The 23,526-nt window shown below is 41.8% G+C and overlaps 1 protein-coding gene across 2 annotated transcripts in view; it reads right to left on the reverse strand.

Annotated features, from left to right (window-relative positions):
- Positions 1–23,526, reverse strand: part of tpst1 (tyrosylprotein sulfotransferase 1) — a 50,668-nt gene that overhangs the window by 3,493 nt on the left and 23,649 nt on the right. For both annotated transcript variants that reach the window (XM_074639988.1, XM_074639987.1), the window contains exon 3: positions 12,875–13,073. In XM_074639988.1, the coding sequence (XP_074496089.1) occupies positions 12,875–13,073 (199 nt within the window). The remainder of the gene's footprint in view (positions 1–12,874; positions 13,074–23,526) is intronic.

The raw sequence follows: 23,526 nt of genomic DNA on the forward strand, positions 1-23,526 counted from the left end.
ATTTTGTTATCTGTTTTGCATGCTGAGTGTTTTAGTTTTGTGGTTTCCCACAGCCTTTTTTGCCTTGGCAGTGCAGCCGTTGCTTTGACTTCCCTTCTGTGTCATCGTTAACCTCAACTGCACCCAAAACATTCAAGACAACCAAAGGCTAACAGAGGATTCAGGCAGAACACAATGGCAAAGATCAACTAAACTAAGTAAATACAGAATTTGTACACTGTTTTTGGGGAATAACGGGTTTTCCCATAACAGAGCCACGAGACAAAATATATCCAGTGTTGGATTTAATTCAACCAGATAAATCTTTCATTTAACCTGTGCTGGACCTCCACAGTGTGGGGTGAGTGGATCAAAAGTCCTGTGCCCCCCCAACTCCCCCCCCCAGCAGCTTTAGAGATTAAAACTTTCGCAAAACAACAAAACACTCATTCCTTAATCCCCCTGCGTGCCTTCATGCATGCTTGCGTGTTTGCCCGAAGTCAACACAGGGCCAGAAAGTGAATGAAATCTGAAAATGACTTCCAACACCAGAGACAGAGAGGCGAGCGCATGTTTCTGATTTCCTCCTGGGTGCCATTTTGCAGCTTTCGTCCTCAGCGTTACGGAGGCTCCGCGCCAGACTGCTCCGAGCCTGTCCAAACCTTCTGCTCAGACAGGAAGAGAGGAGAAGTGGAGCAGAATGCCCTCTGGTAGTTCACTGGGTCACCGCTCGGGGGTACAAAAATCCAAGTGGTGTATGATTAGGAAATGTACCAAAAAGAGCTGAGCGGTCTGCTTTGCACGCTCCAGATCAATCTGTGTCCTTCAGAGAGGAGGACAGACAGAGATGAAGGGCTGCCTCTAGGAAAGGACAGACTTGGGGATCACAGCAGTAACATGAAGCCGGCCTGCTCTCGTCCAGCAGACTGTTGACCTCTGAAGGATCTGCTCAAATAATCATGAAAGGAGGAATATTCATACGGTGGAAGCTTTACAGTCTCTTTTATTGAATCAGATAAAACAAGTGGAAATACTGCCCAGCATGATCAAATGGACATCTGCCTGCCAATCCAGAGCTTAGTCCAGTCCAGTCTCAGCTGACTGACTAATGATCCTGTGCTGGCTTCCTGTCATTATCACAGTGTTAATGACAACAAACTGACCTCCTCTAAACTAATATCAAGGCATCTCTAGGTCTGTCACGATAATTACGTTATCGATTTATCGTACGATATACAGACATGACCACAATAATGTTTACGTTATCGACTTATCGTACGATGTACGGACATGACCACAATAACGTTTACGTTATCGACTTATCGTACGATATACAGACATGACCACAATAACGTTTACATTATCGACTTATCGTGCGATATACGGACATGACCACAATAATGTTTACGTTATCAACTTATACGATATATGGGCATGACCTCGATAATTTGTACGTTATTGACTTATCATACGATATATGGACATGATCGCCTTTAGTCTGAATCTAAAGCTACGGAAAAAGCTAGTACGGTAACTAGACCTTGTGTCAAGTTGTTTTGTCAAATCTATTATTTTCAATTCTCAAGACTACTCTGTAGGTGAGTTGAAACCCTGACGACCTACCACAGCGTGCCTCAGCAGAGCCCAGTCAGGGAGGGACCAGCTCAGTCGGGTCAGCCAAGGTGCCTGCCGGTACAAGCAGCAGGCCAGTCCAGTGTAGAAGTGCCAAAGCAAACCATGCAGTGGTTCGGCCTCAGTATTATGGCTGGAGCTCCCTGTGACTAAGCCCCGGTCCCGAGAGGTTTGATGTGGTAACGGCCCAGTGCGTTTGAAAAACTGCCAGTGTCGAGCCCCGATCGGCAGGGGAGAATGTTTCAGCTGCACAGCGGTCTACTTCCACCCTCTCTGGGTGGAAGGTTTCCAGGGACATTGTTACCTCGAACAAAATGCTTCTATCTGAACTGAACACTGGCTCTCTTCAGGAGCCTGGGAGTGTGGAAGCATGCTCTGCTGTTTGTGGAGGCAGGGGGCTGGAATAAGCTTTAAAAACAAAATTCCTCATCTCAGATTGACAAAGAGTTTGTTGATAAAAAAGTCATTATATTTGAGAGAGGATGCTTGATGATTTCCTAATGTCCTCGTCGCAGATTTAATACAAACCCAATCAAACTGTTTCAACTTGTTGGACTAGGGTTGGGTGATATTGAAATTTCCCTACTGACGATATTGCTTTAAGAAAAAAGACGATATACGATATTATCGTCCAAAAAAATCTGAAGAGAGACGCACATAGATATAAATATCTATGGACTTGAGACACATACATTGCAATACATAAGTGGTCACAATGTATAGACAGTTAGTGCTATTTTACACAAAGACCAGAGGCCCTGTTCAGACCTGGTATTAAGATGGAGAGAGAGCAAGCGGGCGTTAGCGAGGGAGGGTGTCAGCTTCGCGCAAGGCAGCGGAACAAACACACCTGCACAAACACAAATCTTCAAGCAATACCGAGTCTTAATCAGGTATTGATAACTGGTCTGAAGATACAGGACCTTTTGGGGGACCTAAAGGCAGCCACACCATTTCCTACGTGTCCAAAGGCAGAGGTGTCTTTTGTATCTTTGTAGTTTTGACACAATGAATCGTACAAATGGGGATAACAGTGCAAACTTTAGAACAGCTTCTCCTCATCCAAGGAGTTACACTTGGTTGTACACGCTAAATATAATGGAAGTAGCTTTGATAGAGAAGTTCGAACCCTGTCTTACTTTAAAACCTCAACACCTGGCCAATCGCTGAAAGTTACAAAAATAAACAGACATCCTGGTTCCACCAGGTTTCAGATGCTGTTAGATTATCCAAAATGATCCAAAAAAAACCCCACTTTGATTAAGCATACTGAGGCCTTAAGCCTCATATGTGCAGCTAAAGAAGAACCATTTCACCCCAGCCATACGATACGTGACTGATTGTATGATAGGACCATGGTACCGTAAGTTCAGAAAGATCCTAAAAACACAAATCATAAAAAGAAAGTCCTGAATAAGATATCTTGATCTGAGTTTAAGGAGTAAGACGCATGGATCAATAAACACTTCATGCGAGGTCCTCATTAATAAATCTGTTAGCCACTTTCTTCTTTCCGTGCTCATCCAGCTGATGGTTTCATGAATATGATCTAAGAGCCAAAGAGCTCCACGATGGCTGAGAACTGACGAAGGCCCTGGATCGATATGATATGATTAGCCTGCACATCATTAACTTGTCCTCGCATCAACATGAAGGAAAAGGTCCAGCCGCAGACCCGAAGCACGACGCGCTGGACGAGGAACTCTACAGTAGTACTGACATCCGTTTCTCATCCCTTCACTAACTCATTATTGTTACTGTGGAGAAACTGAGAACTTATTGATTCCAATATCCATTTCTCACCAGGGATCAGAACAACTGCAAAGCCACTTAAAAGCTATTGATTGTGGCTTCAAGAGCCAGGCCCGACGGGCCTCATTTACAGCGAGCTGGAACACCCTCTACTGAGCTGCAGTCAGAGAGGAGGAGGCACAGATCCAGGTGTTTTCATTTTAGCAGTCATTAGTGGAGGGTACATACAATTTGTTCTTGTATCATTTTCTTAGCTCCAATTCAGTGATAGAGTTCTAAAACTGAGGCTGGTACCTGCATCTATTAGACGTGACCCTGCTCCACCCGACTTGTACTGGCGTATTGAGACCTGGCCTCTTCCCCACATTTGTCACCTGTCTATACATGAGTCCCTGGAACCTTTCTGGGTTAAATCAATATAAACACAGTGGATTACCTTTAAGACTGGTCTTCACTCATAGTAACACACAAACAAAGCACCATTAAGATAAGCATGCTCTCAACAGGTCAAGCTTCCTTAATCAACCAGATCTCTCCCGTCTCCACAATACAAACATTCGGTTCGACGGCTGCTTCCAAACCACTTCTCCGCCGAGCAGCTCGACACCGGCTGCCTATTCTGTGGTGAAATCAGGGCTGAAGAAGTGATGAGACAGACGGTAAATATTTGGATGGGGCTGGGTGAAAATCCAAGACAGCAGAGAGAGCATTTCCACATGTGGCTTCATCATACAGTGGTTTGGTTTCAGGGCTGGTTGCCAGATGTCTTATGCAATGCAGCAGAGCATTTTGGGGGGGCGGGGTGCTTCCATACTAATGGAGTGTGGTCTTGAATTGAGTAAGATCCTCAGTATTCAGAGAAAAATCCTCCTCCTAAAAATACCTTGTGCTTGAGTCATTCAGAGAAGTAGAACTAAAATACCATGAATTCAACTTTTTGAGAGGGTTACCCTGATGGAGAACGGTAAATCAATAGGAGAATCCAATCCAAGGTCCAATCTGTAGGTTGGTATGAAAACATCACCATCTCTTTTTTTACAACAGAGTCTGACAGTTATGTAACATTTCCCTGGAAATTCATCCAGGGACACAGACAGAAAAAAAACAGCAATACCCATACCTGTGTCTGGACATTCAACACAGAATCTAGCTTATGTATGCCACACACAGAGACATGGAAGCTCTTAGACAACATTGGGAAATAGGGCTGGGAATCAATTGAACTTTTTTCAAACAACATTCCAGGCATATAATCTCTCCACCTAGTCCTGGGTCTTCCTCGTGGCCTCCTCCCAGCTGGTCGTGCCTGGAACACCTCCCTAGGGAGGCGCCCAGGGGGCATCCTCACTAGATGCCCGAACCACCTCAGCTGGCTCCTTTCAACACAAAGGACTAGCGGCTCTACTCCGAGTCCCTCACGGATCACTGAGCTTCTCACCCTATCTCTAAGAGAGACGCCAGCCACCCTCCTGAGAAAACCCATTTCGGCCGCTTGTACCCGCGATCTATTTCTTTCGGTCATCGCCCAGTCCTCGAGACCATAGGTGAGAGTAGCAATGAAGATTGACCGGTAGATCGAGAGCTTTGCCTTCCGGTTCAGCTCTCTTTTTGTCACAACGGTGCGGTAAAGCGAATGCAATACCACCCTCGCTGCTCCGATTCTCTGGCCAATCTCACGTTCCATCGTCCCCTCACTCGCGAACAAGACCCCGAGGTACTTGAACTCCTTCACTTGGGGTAAGGACTCATTCCGTACCCGGAGTAGGCAATCCATCGGTTTCCTGCTGAGAACCATGGCGTGAGATTTAGAGGTGCTTATCCTCATCCCAGCCACTTCACATACCGACCAGTCACAGACCGATGATGCCAACAGGACCACATCATCTGCAAAAAGCAGCGATGAGATCCTCAGCACACCGAACTCCAAACCCTCTTCCCCCCGACTACGCCTCGATATCCTGTCCATGAATATCACGAATAGGATTGGTGACAAAGTGCAGGCCTGGCGAAAGCTAACCCCCACCGGAAACAAGTCCGACGTACTGCCGAGTCCCGACATTGAATTTATTGAAAGGAACCCGAACATTTTATTTCTAAGTTAAGCTAATAAACTATAAAACACACCTTCTCTCAATTCAACACATTCCACGGTTTCGCTGCTACAATCTTACTAGCTCACGGCAGCTAATGTTAAAACTTTAGAGCACTGCTGTGTAACAGACATTACTGAGTCACTTAACTGCCTTTATGACTCTTCTCTGCTTGTGTTAGTTACACAATATTAAAGCATGATCCTGTTACCAAGCCACGTAAACTTTCGTATCACAGGCAACCATACAAGAACTTTGTCAAAATAAAATAATTGTGACATTTATCTTTTTTATATTAACCATGGCTCAAATGAGTATGTGTAATGCGAAAGAGGTTGCTGCTCGTAGTGATGAGTCCACAGAGAATTACCACACAACACAAATGGATCATTGTTTCGCTTTTCCAGCCTCAACTCTGCTCTCAATCTGGCTTCCAGCAGCAGGCTGCTGTTCGCACCCAAAGCGTCTGATAAACCGACTTAACAAAAATGTAGACAAAATGCAGATGCTGTGGCCTTTGACCAGATAACAAAGCTCTGTGAATGTTGTCCTCAAGCATTCTAACATGGATAAGCAAACAGACCTCAGATCCTCCTCTGCATGCAGGAGCTCCAGCCCAGGAGGGCGAGCAAACAGTAATACAAACCCTGCAGCTGACTCACACTAATAACATGCAGATGTACACAACATAAATCTGAGCAAATGAGCTTCAACACGCACATGTTGTCATCAAGACATGTAAGTCTCTGGTGAGGAGAGTGTTAACTATTTCAGAGAGCAGAGGCGGAGGAGGAAGCAGGGCACATACACACACACACACATGGATATTTACTGCATCCAAAATATGTAAACAGGACCACAGGCACATCTGAACTCATTAACATGCTCAACATGGTGGTAACACGGATGGAACAGCTTGAGGATTAGATATCTCACAGGCACACTGACATATGGCGGCCTTGATAGAAAACTGGTTACATACAGTATGTAGGCTCACCTTTAAAAGACATGTTTTTCTTTGTACTCGTCTTACAATGAGACTTTGTGGTTTTAGGAGCGGTTGACTTCAACACAATGGAGCTACTGATCAACAACAGCTGTCTGCAATGTCTCTGCGAACTCAAAATTCATGGGGCCTGATGCATAAAGCTCTAAGTAGATTCACAACTAAATCTGTGTACGCACATTTCAAATGGTTCAGTTCTGATCTCAATCATTAATTCGTGACACTGGGTACAAGTACATTTATGCACATCCTTAATCACCTGTTTGTATATTAATACTTAGAATGGCAAAGTTGTGATTTCACCAAGGTGGCAAGGTTTTCCACCAATAGTAGAGCAGATATTTTTGCTCTAGAAAACGGTGTCTATGCATGGTCTGGAGTATGCATAATGTGTGCACACACATTGCTTATGCATCTGGCCTGGTTATCACTCTTCTGTAAACACAACGCAGGTGCACTTATTGGAGATAAGCATTCTAGCATGGTAATGTAAGACAGCTTTGGAGTTGCTAGAAAGATATGTTTTAGACAGGGTTTGGCAAGCATTTCCTCCCGCTTCCAGTCTTGGTGCTAAGTTAGGCTACGAATATTCCTGAAATGTCAAACCAATAAGAACAACTTTTCCCATCTTTCTAGAATAAAGTCGAGCCTATTTCTGTGATTCTACTTCTGTTGAGGCTTGAACCTCGTCACCGTTCAAGCAAATCAACTGAAGACTTTACTTAGGAAGAAAATCTAGAACAATTTAGATATACAAAACATCAATGGCAAATATCACGTTTTCATGTTTGTGCCTCAGAATGACAGAGTGAGCGCCATATTTCACTTTTCAATGTTCAACAATCCGACTTTCACCAAAAGGAACATGTTCACACTAGGGATGTGCAGTCCAAGCAAAAATACTATTCAAAAATCACTGGCACGCGAACACAACGTCAGGGTGCGTGGGGTCTTCCCAGAGAGGGTGGTCCGGTGCCAACGGGCCTGGCCAGCCATTCAGAACCTTAAATTAAGTGCGGCGCGGCGGCCTCAATCTGGTCACCTGCCGTGCGCCTCCGGGTACCCAACTCTCCTTCCTCCTTCGGAGTGAGCACGGGGATTTGTGGAAGCGGCACACACACACACACACACACACACACACAAACACACACACAAACACACACCTGCGCTAACAGAAAAGAGCCAAATTGAACGTGCCACACACGTTTTACCGGTAGTAACGCTACTACCAGGCAGCGCCTGCAACGGTTAATACAAGGGAAATATATATTTTTTAAGATGGAACGAATAGTCGCATAAATCGAATAGAATTTTGGCATCGATTTGGTACCGAAGTATCGGTTCTCGTGACATCCCTACATTATTCTGAAGTTGTTTCAAGGTATCCAGAAAACTGTTACAAGTCATAAACTAAAATAGGCATGAAGACGCTTCAATTTGTGAGAAATTGCATCAAAATAGTAACTATATCATGCTTGATCCTGGAATGCATTGGTTATGGGATGCACCAATATTGATTTTATTCTTCTTCTATATCTAAGTACACTGCAATGAATATATTGAATATTCAACATATTGAATATAAATGATGATAAAATATACGATACTTGAGTCATGTTGTTCAGAGGACGTTATGATAACACTGGTAGCTTTGAATTAAAAGGCCAACATATTATAATGTGAGTGTGAACAGTAAACTCCATCAACCACACAAGAACTAGTTACTTCCACTTTAAAGTTAAATCAATCTTACGAGGAGCATTTGAAGAGGTATTCTGCCACTCTGCCACCTTGTCTGTAGTTTCCATCTGTTTGTGGTCAGACCCATTTTTCCAACGAAAACAGCAAGAAGTTCCATCTCCCCTCACATCTTACACTCCGAATGTTTTCCGTTGGAGTCACAACGGTCTTGACAACATGACGAATTGCACCAAATTCATTCTCTCTTTGCGTCCTCTCTCCCCGCCTTTCGGTTCCCCTCAAACAAATGGAAAAGCAATCCAAATACTTCAGGAAAGTATATTGGCTAAAACTCTAAACTGGGTTAAAGACAAACCCACCAAGCCCTATCGGAAAGGTTCTCAACTATTCCGCAAAGAGAAAATCAAACCACACAACCCACTGAGCCACATCTGGTATAAAGTCATCACTTTGAGAACATCAGTCAAGCTCACATTACTGTACGACTTTATAAATACACCAGCAATTAGGAATGAAATGAAGAATACCTATTCTTATTTAAAATGCAGTCAACCGTCTGCCTTGGATGTTTAGGTTTCACTGAGTGTGCAGATTCCATCCCTTGGGTGTTGTAATTGTGCTGATGTACAGTACAAGTCACTGCTTTATGTGGCCAGTGGGACACTTCCTGTTAGAATGGCGAGCGGCAGGAAATAGTGTGGATGCTTGTCTGAAACATCTCTGCTGCATGATGAATGGCAGGCTAAGAGAGGGCCTTCTAAACACACGTATGGCACAAACACAGAGTAATACTAGCTTGAACTAGAACACAGACCTACTCATTAGTGCAGTCTCTATCATGCTGTGTGTATTTGTATGTGTGAGTGCATATGAGTTAATAGACCGTGAAAATGGAAAGCGGGGCTAACAACTGCTTATTGCATCTTCTTATTCTAGTCACAGCTTGACATTAACATTGTCACAATATTCACGTATCAATGATGAGACAATTAAGCATTTTACACTATGTGGCCACACTAACCCTAACCCTCTGAGACTGGTTCTGCAGCACCTCAAGCCCCTTGTGAGCGACTCCCTGGACCCCCTGCAGTTTGCATAGCAGGCAAACATCGGTGTGGATGATGCCATCATCTACATGCTCCACAGAGCCTACACACACCTGGAGAGGCCGCACAGCACCGTAAGAATCATGTTCTTTGACTTCTCCAGCGCCTTCAACACCCTCCTGCCAGGTGGTGGACACCTACAAGTTCCTGGGAGTACATATGAACAGTAAACTGGACTTGACTGATAACACCGAGGCCCTCTACAGGAAAGGACAGAACAAACTGTTCTTCCTGAGGAGGCTGAGGTATTTTAATGTGTGTAAGAAGCTGCTGCAGATGTTTTACCCGTCTGTAGTAGCCAGTGTACTCTTCTTTTCTGTGGCATGTTGGGGGGGTAACACCAACACAAGGGATGCCAACAGACTGAACAGGCTGGTGAGGAAGGCTAGCTCTGTGGTTGGATCTGAACTGGACGATCTGGAGGTGGTGGCAGAGGGTAGGATGAGGAGGAAGCTGGACGCTATCCTGGATAACCCCTCCCACCCCCTCCATGATGAGCTAGTCAAGATGAGGAGCAACTTCAGCCACAGCCATCTTGGACTCTACACTCTCCGACGCACTTTACACTATACATCCTATTTACCACTTTATTGCTGACTGCACATATGTATATATTACATTTATTTATTGACCGTCTGTACACACTATGTTCACCCATTCACTCTGTATCTTTTATGTCTCTATTATTGTCTTTATAATTTTTGTTTACCTTTACCTCTCCTGTGATTCACTCTGTTTGCTGATGTTGCTGCTTTGACACCTGAATTTCCCTCTGGGGATTAATAAAGGTTCATCTTATCTTATCTTATCTTATCTTATGTGGACACCTAAACACTAAACTCAAGTTGTTTCACAACTACGGGCATAAATGTGCTGCTATAAACTAGGGATGTCACGATACTAGAAATCTAGTAGTCGATACCATTACCAGTGAATTTCCACGATTCTCGATACCCAACGGGTAAAAAAAAAAGGAAAATGATGAGACTTTATTCCTCAGGTATAGCTCAATGACTGTAAGAAAACAGCGGAGGCTGTACGCGCACACTCTATATATAGCCTCAGATTGCAAGCAGTAGTTTAAATTCACTAACATGGTGACAGACCATTAGACCATTAAATATGTATTTAAAATGCTAATGTTATATTTTGATGACAAAAAAAAGCACCACTTTTTTAGAGATTTAGCAATTAGCAACAAAAGATAGAAATTCAGTTCAGTTCAGGGTTTTTTTCTCAAACAAATGAATAAAGGATCTCTGAAAAACTAAACAAACCCAACACCCCAAATCCTCCTGATTTTGGTGATCCCTTGACCTTTCATCTGGCACTACCAGCAGGTTAATGTTTTCACTTATCCAGCTTAGCTATTGAAATGGCGGGTTTGTCAAGATGTCCTGTCGCACTAGTGACTATCCTCTCTGACAAATAAGTGATCTGCAGTGTTTTAACTCCACCTTCTAGGAACGGCTCAGCTCGGCTGGAACCTCGACCGAGGTGGTAGAAAAGGTGCCAGGTACTATCCACAACTTTTGCTAATGGAAAACCAAAAAAGAGTAAGTCGAGTTGAGTTGAGCCGTGCCGTACCATGCAGTGGAAATGTGGCATTAGTCTCTCTCAAACTTCAATATCGGCCTCAAAAATCCGGTATCAGTTAGACTATACTACTGACCTTGCTTTGTAAATAAGGTCATTTTTAAACAGGAAGGTGTTTTTCCCAAAGTTGGAAGCACAAGATTCTCTAAAATATCATTGTAGTGTTAAGATGTTCCTTAATTGGAACGAAGGGGCCTTGCCCAAACCACGTCCACTTGGCCATATAATGTAGGGACACTTCAATTGTGCAGAGCAAACATGAAGCTATAAGTGTCACTTAGACATGCAACAGCAGCTCAGGGTAGACTTTTACATTCGCTGGTTAGAAACCAGGAGTCTGGTAGCACTTCCCCCAGTTCTCTCGGGTACAATTGCATTTTCATGTCTCAGGATTTCTTGGAAATATGAGTAAGTATGATCATGTTCTAGGAAAATACCCAGACACCTGGAAAGAGTTTCAGCCTTTGTGCTTGGAAGCAACAAATCAGCCAGAAAAATGTTTGGACAGCAGTCAAACAGGGGAGAGGTCAAACTGGGATAACATGCAAACAGTCAATGAACTGGCATTCTTCAGTCTGTATCACCACTAAGCTGCTAATACAACTGTAAAACAACACTTAAAGAGACAGTTCACCATTTAACTATTCAACTAATCAACTCAATATATTTGTATATAGTGTTAAATCATAACAGAATTTATCTTGAGACGCTTTTCATATAGAGCAGGTCCAGACTGTACTCACTAACTAGGACTAGAATACAGTAAAGTTTCAGTCTACCAGCAGCGGAGAGCTAAAAGGAGGGAATTTCAAACTAATGGAAACTACAAACGTTCTTTTCCTAAATCCCCAGCTCATATCTCCAGTGACAGTGTGCAATATGAAGTCATCTTCTTCCTAATGGTTCTGACGTCTCAAAATTAGTACAATTGTGACTTATTGATGTTAGCACCTCTTTTATTGCCCAGTTCAACACATTGAGAAATTGGGCATCAAAGCACCAGAAAGACCTTAAAACCTCAGCCTCCACAGACCTTGAGAGATAAAAATAAAAGAGAACTGTGTCCTCTATCTCAGACATACAGTACAGTACGCAACCCACAGAGAGGAGCTGCAGAGCATGTCACCTGATAGTTCAGCTTGAGGAAAAGGATTTAATAAAACATATTCTGCTCCAAAAATAGCCAAGGGGTTTGACATCTGGGAAGGACGTCATTGCCGAAGCGAAGAAGACCGTGCTCGTGCTCGCAATGTTAAGAGCGGATCGGCCGTTAATCGTAAAGGTGGTGGTTAAATCTCAGGATCTTCCACCTGTCAAATTGTCTTAAGACAATGGAAACCAACTCTATGGTTATGAGAAAAAATGTAAGTCACTTTGGACAAAAGTGTCCGATTAATGGATGTCATGTGATGTAAAGTGGTAACTGTAATATTAGCTTTCTGTTATATACATTTATTTGTAGTCTCCAAACCCAAGCTGAGATAAGCTGATGACATCACTATGACATCATCAGGGTAAGCCACCGAAGCTATTATTCAACTGTTTTCACAGTTTTCAGTGTAGCATAAATATCATTTTGTGGAGACCACAATACATTAGAGAATATATATGTATATTAAGTATGTTCCATTTGTAGTGAATGGACTAATATTCTAAATAACAGCAGTACGGCCCGTTTAAAGGAATAGTTTGGCATTTTGGTTCATATGCTTGCTCGCTTTCTTGGTGAGAGTCGATGAGCAGATTGATAGCACTCTCATATATCCACTAAATATGAGGCTACAGCCAGCAGCAGGTGGTTATGTGCCGGACTATTTCTTGGCCAGTCCAACTCTTTGTCAAAGCAAATAAACAAATTTCCTGAAATGTTGACGTATTCCTTTACAAAACTGTGACTTCCATAAAGATAGATGATCTAAAGTTCTTGCGGTTTATAATTCCAAAGAGTAACTTTAAGACGGACTTAAACATAGTTTGGATAAATCTCGTCACTCTAGTAGGCCAGTACTCACCCTTCTGGTGTTGTCCAGGACTTTGGGGTCAGGCCGGCCATAGTTGGGAGGGTTGGCATGGGGGTCGTAGCCCAGTCTGGACAGCATGGGGGCGATGACAGCCATATCCCTCACGACATCAGCTGGGATCTTCCCAACCCACTTGGACAAGGCCTCCACATTGACGGGCTTGATGACCTGGTCTGTGGACCTCTCCACCCTGGTAACACAGGAAGGAAGAAGACAGAAAAAAAGTTGAGTTCAGCTCTGATCTGAACTGGTCACTTGACCAGTTTTTCTTGGTTGTTGAAGCATATGGTTGCAATGCCAAAGATTCCAGGTTTTAATCCCAAGGAGGTCAATTTAGCACCAAGTGGTGACATCTTTTCTAAATGATGTACTTAATAAAATGCATTATTTCATTAACCATACTCAGTGGGCTCAGTGGTGGATGGCCCAACCCTTGCTGGCTCAAGTGTTACAGTTACACTTATCCATGCCTTTATCTCGAGCAGAGTCGATTACTGCAAAAAGACCATCAAACAGCTTCAGATGGTGCAAAATGCGGCTGCTAGTTCTTACAAAAACAAAAAGAACTGATCACATCACTCCAGTACTTAAGTCCCTACACTGGCTCCCAGTAAGTCACAGAATTGACTTTAAAACACTACTGCTTGTTTACAAATCACTAAAGGGGGTAGGTCCAAATTACCTCTCAGATATGTTTCAGCAGTACACACCTACTTGACCTCTAAGGTCACTGGGAAAAAATCTACTAGCAGCACCCACCATCAGAACGAAACATGGTGAGGCAGATTTTAGCTGTTACGCTAATCAACTGTGGAACAAACTTCCAGATGAGGTCAAAGATGCACCAACAGTAGCCACTTTCAAATGTGGACTCAAGACCAAACTGCTCTCAGACGCTTTTCTTACTTGATCAAATGCTACACTTCACTGCCTTTTGATTGTTTTTATTATCCTGTTATATCGTTTTTATCTTAAGCACTTTGAATTGCATTTGTGTATGAAATGTGCTATATAAATAAACTTGCCTTGCCTACAGACCCACTCCATGATTTTGAATTCACTGCAATTAGCATTACTTAAAGGAACAGTAGGATTTAGTAACATCTAGCAGTGAGGTTGCAGATTGCAGCCTCTCCCGTGTGCCAAGCGTGTAGAAGAACTACGGTGGCTGACATGAAAACGTGAATGGCGCTTTCTAGAGCTGTTGTCAGAGTAGCGTCGGTAACGCCATTTATTACGCGGCTTTGTTGAATACTCGATTCTGATTGGTCAATCACGGCGTTCTACGATCTGTTATTTCTTCATAACAGACCGTTGCTATGTATAACAGACTGTTGCTATGGGCGCAGCTCTGATGTCGGACTCTGGAGGACCGTTTTTGTGTCAAATTATTGATTTCTTCAGTAAGCAGCCGTGTAATAAGCGGGATAATGTACAGCTAGCGGGTCATTGTTGTGAAATAAACCCTGATACAGAGCTGAGGTTTGGTGTTGCACCCCTTCAGAGTGATGCAAGACTCAAGTCGGGGTTTATTTCACAACAAAGACCGGCTTGCTGTACATTATCCCTTACTTAGTGACCAAACCTCACTGCATGACATCAGCATTTGTAATCAGTGATGTCACAGAATTTTTTTATTTTTTTTTAACCTTAATTTAACCAGGTCCCTTGAGATTAAAATCTCTTTTTCGAGGGAGACCTGGATGCATTAGCGTCGTTAGCTCAGCTTGCCCCCAAATGGCCCCATTTACAACAGACCAGTCCATCTCTCAGTTCTGTTCACTGGCATCTAATTGGCTGTAATTTGATCATGAAGACAATATTAAAGATGGTTTCCTGGCTTCCCTCTCTCAGCAGGTCCCTGTTAAATATGCTGAATAAATTACCCTTCACTCTATCAGTTCAATCTTCTTCCAACATACATCACGTTTCATATAATTTACCATCCATGCTCAGTGTGTCTCAAACTCAACATATGGACTGAACATAATTTCCTTGAGCTCAGTTATTCAGTTTAATCTCACTGACTATGTCAAAAGGGGAAATGAAAGGTCATTATGTTTTAAGACAAAAGCTACACAGTCAAAGTAACCTGCAACAGATGACATCTGGAGTACTTCACAGTGGCAACGCATTAGTACTTAAAAACTGGAAAAAATTAACCCAAATTACTAGTTTTTAGAGAAAGTCAGGCTTTTGATAGTGAAATTAAGTGTGTGTTGTTTATAGAGTGAAGATAAGTGATGCTCCACTCGTCCTTTCCCTCCATCAGCCATAGGTGGTTTTGAAAGGAATCCACCATTATGTCGTACCGAGGTAAATTATTCATGGTCTGAAATTAAATATTCAACAAGCGAGCTGCTGGACAGCATCTTCTGTATTCTGGGATGAGCGAAATTTACGACCACTGACCAGCAGGAGCGATTTGATATCAGATCTATGACGATGATGTACAGTAGATGACCACACCGTTTAAAATAAGCAACGTAACAAACCACAGGGCACGTCGGTGTGGAAGTTCTTCAGCATGAGTGAAGATGGAATAAAGCTGCAATTTGTCACAACCACAAGTCCAAAATAAGCCGCAGAGGAACATCCTTAAACACATCTGGAACAACTAACTCAGATCAGACACTTATTATGAAGTGATTCATTCCCATGATGCTCGTCTGTTGACAGCATGGTCTCTCCCTAGCACAGTCCTGCTTCTAACGGAGCCATCAGCTAACGTTAACGGAGGTTGCATTGACTTGCATTAAGATGCTCTCAGTAAAGCTACTCAGTAAAAATTAGTTTTGGGCAAAGGTAGAGTCTAATTCGTGTAAAATGTAGTTTTTGGTGAGAAACTTGAATAAATCCAGTTGTTTGAAGGAGATGTTTTCACAGTATCATAAAATAGATATTAAAGAGAGAATTATGACCTGTTTAACTTCATAACACTAGCTCGAGCAGCTTAAAATATATTAAACTAACTAACTAAAACTAGCAATGCAACAAATTTTCTTTAATCAAACCAAATATTCAAATTATAATAAAATAATTTATTTCCAATAGATGACAATAACAAAGTAAAAGGATTATATTTAGAATTTTTGATGGTTTACACTGACTTCGGGGCGGTTTCAATTATTTTTCGGGACGGTGGTGAATCAAGTTAGTCTGGAGCCTCGCTATCAGTTATAGTTCTTGGAAAGAAAATTGGACTCAGCAGATCAGACTGTTCAAAAAAAATGTTCTTCGGCCAAGAGAATTGGAATCTCTACTTTTTATATATATTTATATAGACACCTATTTTTCCACATACTTGTGTAGATATTAGTCCTCCTGTTTATTCGTTATCCTTATTTTTCCAGCACTGTTGTCCTTACTCTTGGTTGTTATGTCTTTTTCTATGTAAGTACATTCACAAGTCAAATTCCTCGTACGTGTTCACATACTTGACCATTAAAGCTGATTCTGAATACCATATTGAATTATGGGTGTCATGTTGGGTGGTAAAAAGCTGCATTCAGACTTCTGAAATAGATTCTCAGATTTTCAGAACAGACTGTGGGGCAATAAAAGTTGCTGAACACATTACACCCATAAAAAGCAGAAGTTACACATTGTTACATGTATGACCAACTTTAGCAGCACCCGTCACTTTTTAGACCTTAAGACGCTACATAGTGTACGGCAAACAGATAAAAACTCATGATGGGACATGGTATGAGTGGATGATGGTATCTCCGTCTCAGTTTTATTTTACCCCACAATTAGGTTCCATGCTATTCCAAATTATTTCAGTTTGCAACAGATATGTATTGTATGAATAACTTGTGTCATTCTCCTATCTGTGTGTTTCAGTTTTGTTTCTTGTGTGTGTGTGTGTGTGTGTGTGTGTGTGTGTGTGTGTGTGTGTGTGTGTGTGTGAGTGTGTGTGTGTGTGTGTAGCCTGTTCTCTTTCCAGGTGGAGAGGAGGTCGTGTAGCTCAGGCTCCATCTGGAAGCTGCTTGACATCCTCCTGGATCCATTTTCTTCATGTATGCTCGCATTCTACGTATCTTTTTGTTTTTTAGATTGTCTATGCTGTAATTTTATGTTGTTTTTTCTGCACATCTATTGTACATCTGTCTTTCCAGTGAGAGGGATCCCTCCTCTGTTGCTCTTCCTGACGTTTCTAACATTTTTTCCCCATTAAAGTTTTTTTTTCTCCTCATCTGAAGTGAGGGTCTCAGGACAGAGGGAGTCGGATCCTGTACACATTATAAAGTCTCTTGAGGCAAATTTGTGATTTGTAATATTGGGCTTTATAAAGAAAGTTGACTTGACTTGAAACTTTGGTAATTCCTGGATTAATCCAAAAACAATTTTGAAAACATTGCACGCTTGCATGTAACAAGGAAAAAATATAAAGCATCCACAGTATGCCCGCAACTAATAATAACTTTCATTATCGATTAATCAGCCGCTTATTTTCTAGATTTATAATTTTGTCAGTAAAATGTAAAAAAAAATAAAATACACAAATTCTAAAATCACAAGGTGTCATCTTCAAGTTGCTTGTTTTGTCTGACCAGCAGTCCAAAACCCAGAGATATTCACTTTACTATAACAGAAGAGTAAGAAAACCAGAAAATATTCCCATTTGAGAAGCTGGAAATGATTTTTTTTGTCATTTTTACTGTAGATTATTTTTTTGTTCATTCAGTAATTGTTTCAGCTGTAATGCACAATATATAGTGACATGGTTAAGTACTCAGACCATTTTAACACGGTTAGACTTAATGACCCTTCGATTAGTCCTGCCCCCCCCCGCATGCAGCCCACACTGTCATTAACTCCCTGAATGGATGCCCCGATCCAATACTCAGTATTGGTATTGGCCTGATACTGGCCAAAATCACTGGGTCGGATATCGGAGAAAAGAAAAGTATAATGAGTGTTGAGTTATATCCAGTATTTTACACTGGAAATATAATTCCTTTTTTATACACAAGGCTTAAATTGGGCCGGGGTGTCCGAAGTTGTTACATTTCTTGAGTACAGCTGTATTTTCCATCATACGCACGCAAATATGCAGAGCGAAGGAAAACATAGTTATTGTCGATCTTGCTTTTGGTTTCGATGGTCGAGATCAGAGGACATTTTCGCTCGAATTCCTATTTAGGATCTAAATCGTTACACCCCTACTGCTGGGTAATTTAATCTAGAATAATACATCAGCATTTATTAGTTGATTATATTTGTATTAATAATCTGAATCTGCAAAGTAACTTAAGTTATCATATAAAAGTGTTGTTTAAGAGAGGGAAAAAGAGGTTATTGAATTGGTATCGGTGTTGGCATTGGACATGAAAAAGTGGTATAAAGCCATCCCTAATAAACATTGTCTAATTTTTGGGAAAAAAATTAAAAAGTGAGCAGACAGAAGGGTCTACAATATGCGTTTGAAGGATATATCAGGACTGTCAAACTGATTCAGCATAAAGAGAGAAGCTAAAGCCTCCAGATCACAGTGTAAACGTGAACCACCGTCACCTGAAGACAATGAAATTAAGAACAACGCTGTTCCTGTAAAGTCAGGCAGGTCTTTATACACTTGTTACTATCATTAAAAAGCAAAAGTAGCATGTGTATACATTCAGTATACCTTCAGTAGCTAGTGTAGCATAGAAGTGCTAACGTAGCACCACAGGTTTTTATGTAGAAGCGTAACTGGACTGGACATAATGTGGAAAGGCAGTTATGTCTGTATAAAGTCACACAGTTTACAGTTCATGTTAAAGATTAAGACTAAACTAAGTTTTAAACAGAAGTCTGTATTAGGGTATACAACAGTGTCAGCGTGGCTTCTATTTATCCTGGTGCAGATCTGGGATTCCTCAGCAGTATAGTCAAAGTAAAGTCAATTAGTGGGCTCAAAAAATACACATATTACTCACTTTTTCTACTATCCACGTCATTTTTTAAGTCAAAAAGTGTGACACATTCTAATACACAGCTTCACCAGTGTCTGTTACTGTTATAAGACTTGAGGTAAAGCATGCTGAAAGGTAATCCTACTCTTCCTTAATGGATTAGCATTTAGTAGTTAGGTTCCTTAAAAAAATCCAATAAATTGATAAAAGCATCTCCAAATACAATGCAAGGCTGACATTGTGAGTTATAATAGAGAAGTATGAGGCCGGTCACTTCACACAAAGATTCACACAGAATTACAATTTTAAAATTTCATGAAGAACATTTCATTCTTGCTGAAATAAAAGCCATTTCTTCTGCTCTCCCTGGCTGCTGCTGGGTTTTTTGAGGTTGTTCTCTCTCTTCTCACACACATCTTTTTACTGTCTGCAGTCCAGCTCTCTATCCCTATGTTTCCTGTCTGACTCTATACCTCAATATGGCAATTCACTTTCCTCTAATCCATTTACTTTGCAATTGAATCTTTACACTGTACGGGTATAGTCTCCTGCATGATTAATAGAGTGAGCTGGTTTTGTCATCTCAGGAGGATGGTGGAGATGGTTTCTGAGAGACGGGCCACGATCCAAATATCCACTCTGCAACAAATGGGTAGGGAATCACTTTAGGTAACTCCATCAAGACCCAAGAGGCTGCTAAGTGTTGACGTGGAACATAAACTGATAAAGACAAAGACTGAGTATAGCGAGCTCAGCTCAGCTTCACCATCAGGTTAGATGCAGGCAATGTTATTGACAAAAGAACGAAGGATCTCCTCAATCCAACACCAACACACACATGACGCAACACATAAGAGAATACACAAAGTAGACATACTTTGGAAATTAGGGGTGTAATGATTCATCTACTACATCAGTGTATCAATTTATATTCCTACGATCCAACTACATCGATAGGTACTCGGCAACTTGTCCTTCACAGGAGACGCGTATCAATATAAAATCGTTTTGAAGCGCAAAAAACGATTGTATCGATACTAAGGATTTGCACCTTGTATTTAAGGACGACAAACGTTATATGAATATAAAACGATATCACGTGGGAAAGAACGATAGCCAATAGAGGAACCAAGCTGACTGAAGAAGGAAGGACGACCACCGCCGTCATGGTGGCTGCGGCTAATGCATGAGCTAATGCTAAACCTGAAGCATAAAGTAGCAATAAGATGGGCCTTTAGAATGTTTCTCCATGACTTCATCCATCCATCCTTCATGAATTTTCAATACAAAGTAAAAACTAACATCACTAATTCTACCTGCCCGTCGTCCGCCATGCTTGTTTACAATAAAGTCACGTTGATTGCGAGAGATTTTGCGAGATTTCCATTTTCTTGAGTCGGGACTCTTGTTGTTCATGAATGAATGTGTTAGTGTGTGGTGTGCTGTTTTTTGCCAAATCGTTGCTCTCCACACACTATAGGAATGTCGTTGTCACATTTTCACAATCTGTTAAGATTTGAAAAATCTTTTAGTCTGGGCCAGTCTTTGGTCGACTACACAATCCACTCATTATCTTTCTAAACATTGAGATGGTTACATAGTGCACCATCTTCAGCTAGACACTGGCCTCATGGCATGACATCAGTTGGCTCAATGTTCACAATGATCACAGCTTGTTAAACCTTGCACTTATCCAAACCACTATTCTGTGTTTGACTTGAATGTTCCTCCTGTTTGGAGCGGCACTAAGACTGAAGGTCAGACGCAGATACTCAACAGCACAATAAAATGAGGGAGACAATATCCAGGGATATAAATATCCCATCGGTTTGTTTCCGGTCATCAATCTAAAATCATTTGCACCCACACTGCCGAACAAGTGATGCACACACATCCCTCTTCTTGGCTTTAAATGTGATGTGACAAAAAACCTTTCCGCCCGTCACATGACCACTTCCCTTCAGGCTGATGCTCTTAATGGGCTCTAGCTTGTCAATTATTCATTGCTGGGCCTCCTTTACCAAAGGTGGTGTTCTGTATCACCGACGGCTGATAAGAGAGAATCAGATAAAGACATCAAGATCACAAATAGGATGGAGGGATGGAAAGGCTCCCCTGTTCTGGGATAAGTAATGGAGCAAGTAGCTCAGCGAGGCAGGGCCTCCACTAAATCAAGGTCAGGTAATTGATGTTAATGCTCGGGGGTCTGGCTGCCAGCTGATTGAGATTTTCATGTAGATAGAGACCCAAAGCCGTAGGATCCCGGAGAGTGAGGAGTGCTGGTGGTTGTAGTGGGTAAAAGGCATTTTCTGCCAGGTGTCATGGGGGTTGACTTTAATGTACTGTGGGCAAAGTACTTGAGTGGAGGTGGGGCAAAATGTTTATGATGGTAAAAGGTAGTTGTGCTGCCCCGAAGGCTACTTGTGGCTGGGCTCCTCTTGCATCAAATTGTATCAGGACCCATTTAGGAGAGAGGTATGATGTTGGACCAAAGCCTGTAATAGCAGACATGCAGACTGTGTACTGACCAGTGAGGAGAATTGTGAAAATCACAGTTTCCCAGAGTCCAAAGTGACATATTCAAATTGCCTGTGTTGTCTGACCAAGAGTCCAAAACCCACAGATATTCGTCTTACAGTGATATAAAAGAGATATAAGACGCAAATCCTCATATTTAAGAAGCTGGAACAAGCAACTATTTGGCAATTTTGCTTGAAAATGGTTAACTGGTTATCAAAATTGTTTCAGATTTATTTTGTATCAAGCATGATTAAATGACTAATCGTTTCAGTCCTACACTAGACCTATTTGAATCGATGAATCAGATTCAAAGGTGTGAAACCAGGCGACTATAATACAGTGCTTAGAACAAGAAGAGAATGTATGAATGTAATTAAAGAGAAAATATGATGGGTGCTCCGATCAGGATTTCTGTGTGTGTGAGAGTGTCCAACTCTGTCTTTACATGTTTTATTTATTTTTTCTGTATGTGACTTTTAGCAAAATGTTTTTTTTTTTCTTGAATGCCAACACTCCGTGAAAACAATTCTTGACAAGCTTGTCTAATCTACAACTTATGCATAGAAGCATCTCTATCTTGTGTTTGTATAATAATGTAGTCTTTAAGGCTTTCACTCTGTATGCGCTCTATAGTAGTTTTTACTTGGAGAAACCGCTGAGCAAATCAGAGCTTTTTAGGCAAGATTAAGAATGGGGAAGTCGTCTTCCTGTGCCGAAACCAAAAAATGTAGCAACAGATCATATGGCCACAGAGATGGCTTGATGCATTGATGAGATTGGGTATAAGTCAACTTACAGAAAAAACAACTCTTAAATTAGAACAATTTCTGTGACCAACATGACATTTTGTGTTAACTGTAAATGACACCAAAGTGACACCGCTATGTCAGCCACTAGAACATAATGTCAGGATAAATAATGTGGTGAAAGTCTGAATATCAGGCTGGTAGTGTGGAAGTGTGGCTTTGAGTTTTGTTCCATGGAAGCCAGAGAGTCTACAGCAATGATACTCAACTCAAAGTATGGCCCGTGAGAGGATGCCGGGTGGCCCGCCGACCATTTTCTAATTCAAAATGAAAATAAATTGATTCACAATTGGAAAAAGTGACAGGGGAGAATCCCCTGGACCCCCCACCAGAGGTCTAAGAGGCTAAGCCCCAAATGTCTGTTATGTGTTTAGTATCTGGGCCCTGGCCTTCAGTCATTTTGCAAAAGTGGCCACCACCGAGCAAAACAAGTTGATTATACAGTACCTGGTTTACAGGTTCCATGCTTTATCAAGCATTAGCTTTAAAGTAGCTTCATCAGGGGCCCGGCTACATTGATCCATCACAAAAACGGAGAGAAAACAGATGGAAGGTATTTCTGTCTGTTATGTTTGTTTTTAAATTAGGAAATTAGGATCTGAAATTGTATGTTTGCCTTTGCACTTTTCTCTGCTGCATTAGTCTCTGCCTCCTCCGCTTTTCAAATGTTTACTCCAGAGATGAAAGAGGCGGCGTCATTTCCTGTAACTCATCAAGTGAGCTACACAAGGCGCAGCATTGGCTGGCTTACTGCCCCCGTAGGAGACACGTTTTGTGCATCATAACACAGACCCAACTAATCAATGATGAAATTCGTTGTGAAATATTTTTATAATCGATTTTAATTGACTGGTTGTTGCAGCCCTAGTTTGAAACCTAGTATATGGCTGGACCACGTATGGTCAATGTGTTTATTGTGACTTATTTGTCACAGGGATAGTCAGCGGAAGTGAACTGAAACCTAAACTGTACATTTACTACTACTTCTTACACGGCTGTGTTGAATACTCAATTCTGATTGGTCAATCACGGCGTTCTGCGGTCTGTAATTTCTTTATAGCAGACCGTTGCTATGTATAACAGACCGTTGCTATGGGCGCAGCTCTGATGTCGGACTCCGGAGGATCGTTTTTGTGTCCAAATATTGATTTCTTTAGTAAGTAGCCGTGTAATAAGCGGGATAATGTACAGCTAGCGGGTCATTGTTGTGAAAGAATCTCCGACAGGGTGATGCTGCACACCGACAGGAAGCGGGGATTCTTTCACAACAATGACCGGCTCTCTGTACATTATCCCTTACTTGACAACTTTACTGCTAATTTCCTCTCTGCTCCAATCGCCAACACCTGTCTGCTCTGAGCACATCCACTGTCACTCTCTCTCTCTCTCGCTCGATCACACACTCGCTACGCCCACA

The sequence above is a fragment of the Sebastes fasciatus genome, chromosome 7 (genome assembly GCF_043250625.1).
Source record: "Sebastes fasciatus isolate fSebFas1 chromosome 7, fSebFas1.pri, whole genome shotgun sequence".
NCBI classification, from domain to species: Eukaryota; Metazoa; Chordata; class Actinopteri; order Perciformes; family Sebastidae; genus Sebastes; species Sebastes fasciatus.